This window comes from Sinocyclocheilus rhinocerous, unplaced genomic scaffold, assembly GCF_001515625.1.
Source record: "Sinocyclocheilus rhinocerous isolate Xijiao unplaced genomic scaffold, SAMN03320098_v1.1 scaffold293, whole genome shotgun sequence".
Classification (NCBI taxonomy): Eukaryota; Metazoa; Chordata; class Actinopteri; order Cypriniformes; family Cyprinidae; genus Sinocyclocheilus; species Sinocyclocheilus rhinocerous.
The window spans coordinates 537190-539628 of NW_015643297.1; the positions used below are offsets into that span (position 1 = coordinate 537190).

General features: G+C 37.7%; 1 protein-coding gene across 1 annotated transcript in view; it reads right to left on the reverse strand.

Moving 5' to 3' along the window:
* The window catches only part of LOC107757290 (PHD finger protein 19-like), a 22682-nt gene extending 22323 nt beyond the window's left edge, over positions 1-359 (reverse strand). The window contains exon 1 of the mRNA XM_016574732.1: positions 159-359. Coding sequence (XP_016430218.1) covers positions 159-338 — 180 coding nt within the window. The 5' untranslated portion in view covers positions 339-359. The remainder of the gene's footprint in view (positions 1-158) is intronic.
* Between the last annotated feature and the right edge of the window lie 2080 nt (positions 360-2439).

Below are 2439 nucleotides of genomic sequence, written 5' to 3' on the forward strand. Positions count from 1 at the left end.
TGCATATGACAGATTGATAAAAAGACATGCTATTTATGACTGGATGTAACTTTTGATACTTCGCGGTAAAAGTGGCTCTCCGATTGACTTTGCCCTATCAGTGCGGCTCCCATGAAAAAAATAGTGAAGACCACTGGTCTACAGTATCATTAACTCACTCTCTGGATCTTGCCCAGGTAGTAAAGGCCGTCAGACCAGCGACACAACACGTACTGGCCCACGGTCAAGTTGGTCTCCTGGTCGCTGCAGGTTTTCTCTCTCTTGGGAAGCAGGTGCTTGGGTTCTCGAGGTTCCGACCTGACTGTCAGATATCCGTCCCGACAGGCCGATTCCAACATGCTGACAGTAGCCACACCCACACTTCCTGTTAGTAAGAGCACACAAATCATGGATAATATGTAGATTACACAAAGTTTATCACATGTGATGTTTCCCAGTGGAATTATTTGCATAATATTTCATACAAACACACTCTTTTGGAATTTTTAGGTGTTTTTCTATGTAAAAATGGTTTAAATATGAAAACCTCGGTGACCACATATCTCTATATAGAAACTTAACCAAGGTTAAGATTGACATAATAAAGGGTTTTTCCCACTGGTCAGTTCACTTGCATATACGAATAAACACTCTGGAAAGGCAGCAAAAAGACTAAGTCAGTCTATTTCTCTTCCTGTTGTTTTTAAATCTAAATTAGCCCAAAATATATTTATAGATGGAAAAAGGTTCTAAGGATTTATATGTGCAATTAATCGATAAGCATAAATGCAGAGCACCATCAATCTAAAGGCATGGCTCATTTAACATAATTAAGGCTTTAAAAACATGACAGTCATCTAGTTCTCAGGGAAAATTATTGGAATCAACACAGGGGATAGTTGCAGCTTTGTTCACTTATTAATGTGATAGTAAAAATAGGAACTTAAGTTCCTAAACCATTTTTTTCTTATACAGCCCCTTCAATAACGCTCAAGTACCCACCAGTAATGTGTCCTTTTAACTCTCATTATAATTATACACTTTAGCAAAATAATTAATATTGTTATATTATTACTTATAATAAGGTTTTTGATTTATTTTTCTTATTTACTGAAGTCTTGTGACGTTCAAGGACTGATTACAGCATGAGCAAATAGCATTCGATTAACAGCTGTGAAGATGCAATATGATTGGCTGGACCTACTGTAAGAACACGCCCCCTTTAAAGAACGATTCACCCTGCGTCTCAATGTTCATACTATCCATCCTAAATAGTATGTGAGGTTAGAATAATACGATTGATGGTTAGGTAGAGAAGTTTACAAAAAGGGGTTTGAGTTACTAGTAATCAACATTTAACCTGGTAAAAAATATTTATTTATTGTTATCCGTGTTATATTTCATCTGCAACAGCAATGTGAACTTTTATAAACATCCATTTGGTCGTTAACTTTTAAATGCATCATTATGCAGAAAATATGAGCAGAGTTCTAAGCATTAAAGACCCGTGACTGGCAGATCAACGAGCTACTTCTTTTCTCTCTAGTACGGTAGGAAGTTAAATGAAATGAAATGTGGAGGATGTTAACTGTGACAAGATGATTGACAGGCCAGTTTACAGTGGTTTTTGTGTTTTGCTTTGGTACCGAAATTGGTACCGAGAACCGTGGATTTTCACTGGTATTGGTACCGAATACTGAAATTTTGGTACCGTGACAACACTAGTCCCAAAGCTTGCCTACTCTTCTACACTCAAAAGTGTGTACTTTTGCTTCACCAAAAGAGTACATACTCAACCCTCTACGGACCCCTTGGCAATTTAATCGCCATTGGCTAGTAAATTTTTTAGTTTACTCGCCAGACTGATATATATATATATATATATAAATTCCTTTTAACTCAACCATGTGTTATTCCTGCTAATTTTTTAACACACCAATGTGTTATTATTCATTAATCATTTGCAACAAATCAAACAAAGAAAAACAAAACTCGTTAAAAATGAGTTCTCTCCAGAAAGTGAGGGACAAACTTACCAAAGTGTACGAGGAGAAATAAAAATAATTTGTGAAGCACTAACGTTAACTATCAGACGCGGTTGCTGTCTTGTTCAACACCGCCTCTCGCGTCTACGGAAAATACCCGTAAGCACGAGAGGTCGCTAACTAAACGCACAATTGACCGTCTAAAAAATAACAATAATAAAATACATTTGACAATTTGTATTTGACAATTTCTACAATTTCTAAAATCGAAATACCTGACGTGTGCATCCAAGCCATCCACCGATGGAAAAAGAGGCGCGAACGGCGCGAACTCCGCGCGGAGTGACGTAGCAGCAATGTGATTGGATGATAGTTAACACATATTGTGTTGGACACTGTGTTGTTCCTTTTCAGTCGGTCACTCTCGACGTCACGTCGGATGACCGACGAAATTGGGATCTCGCTTAGAGAGACC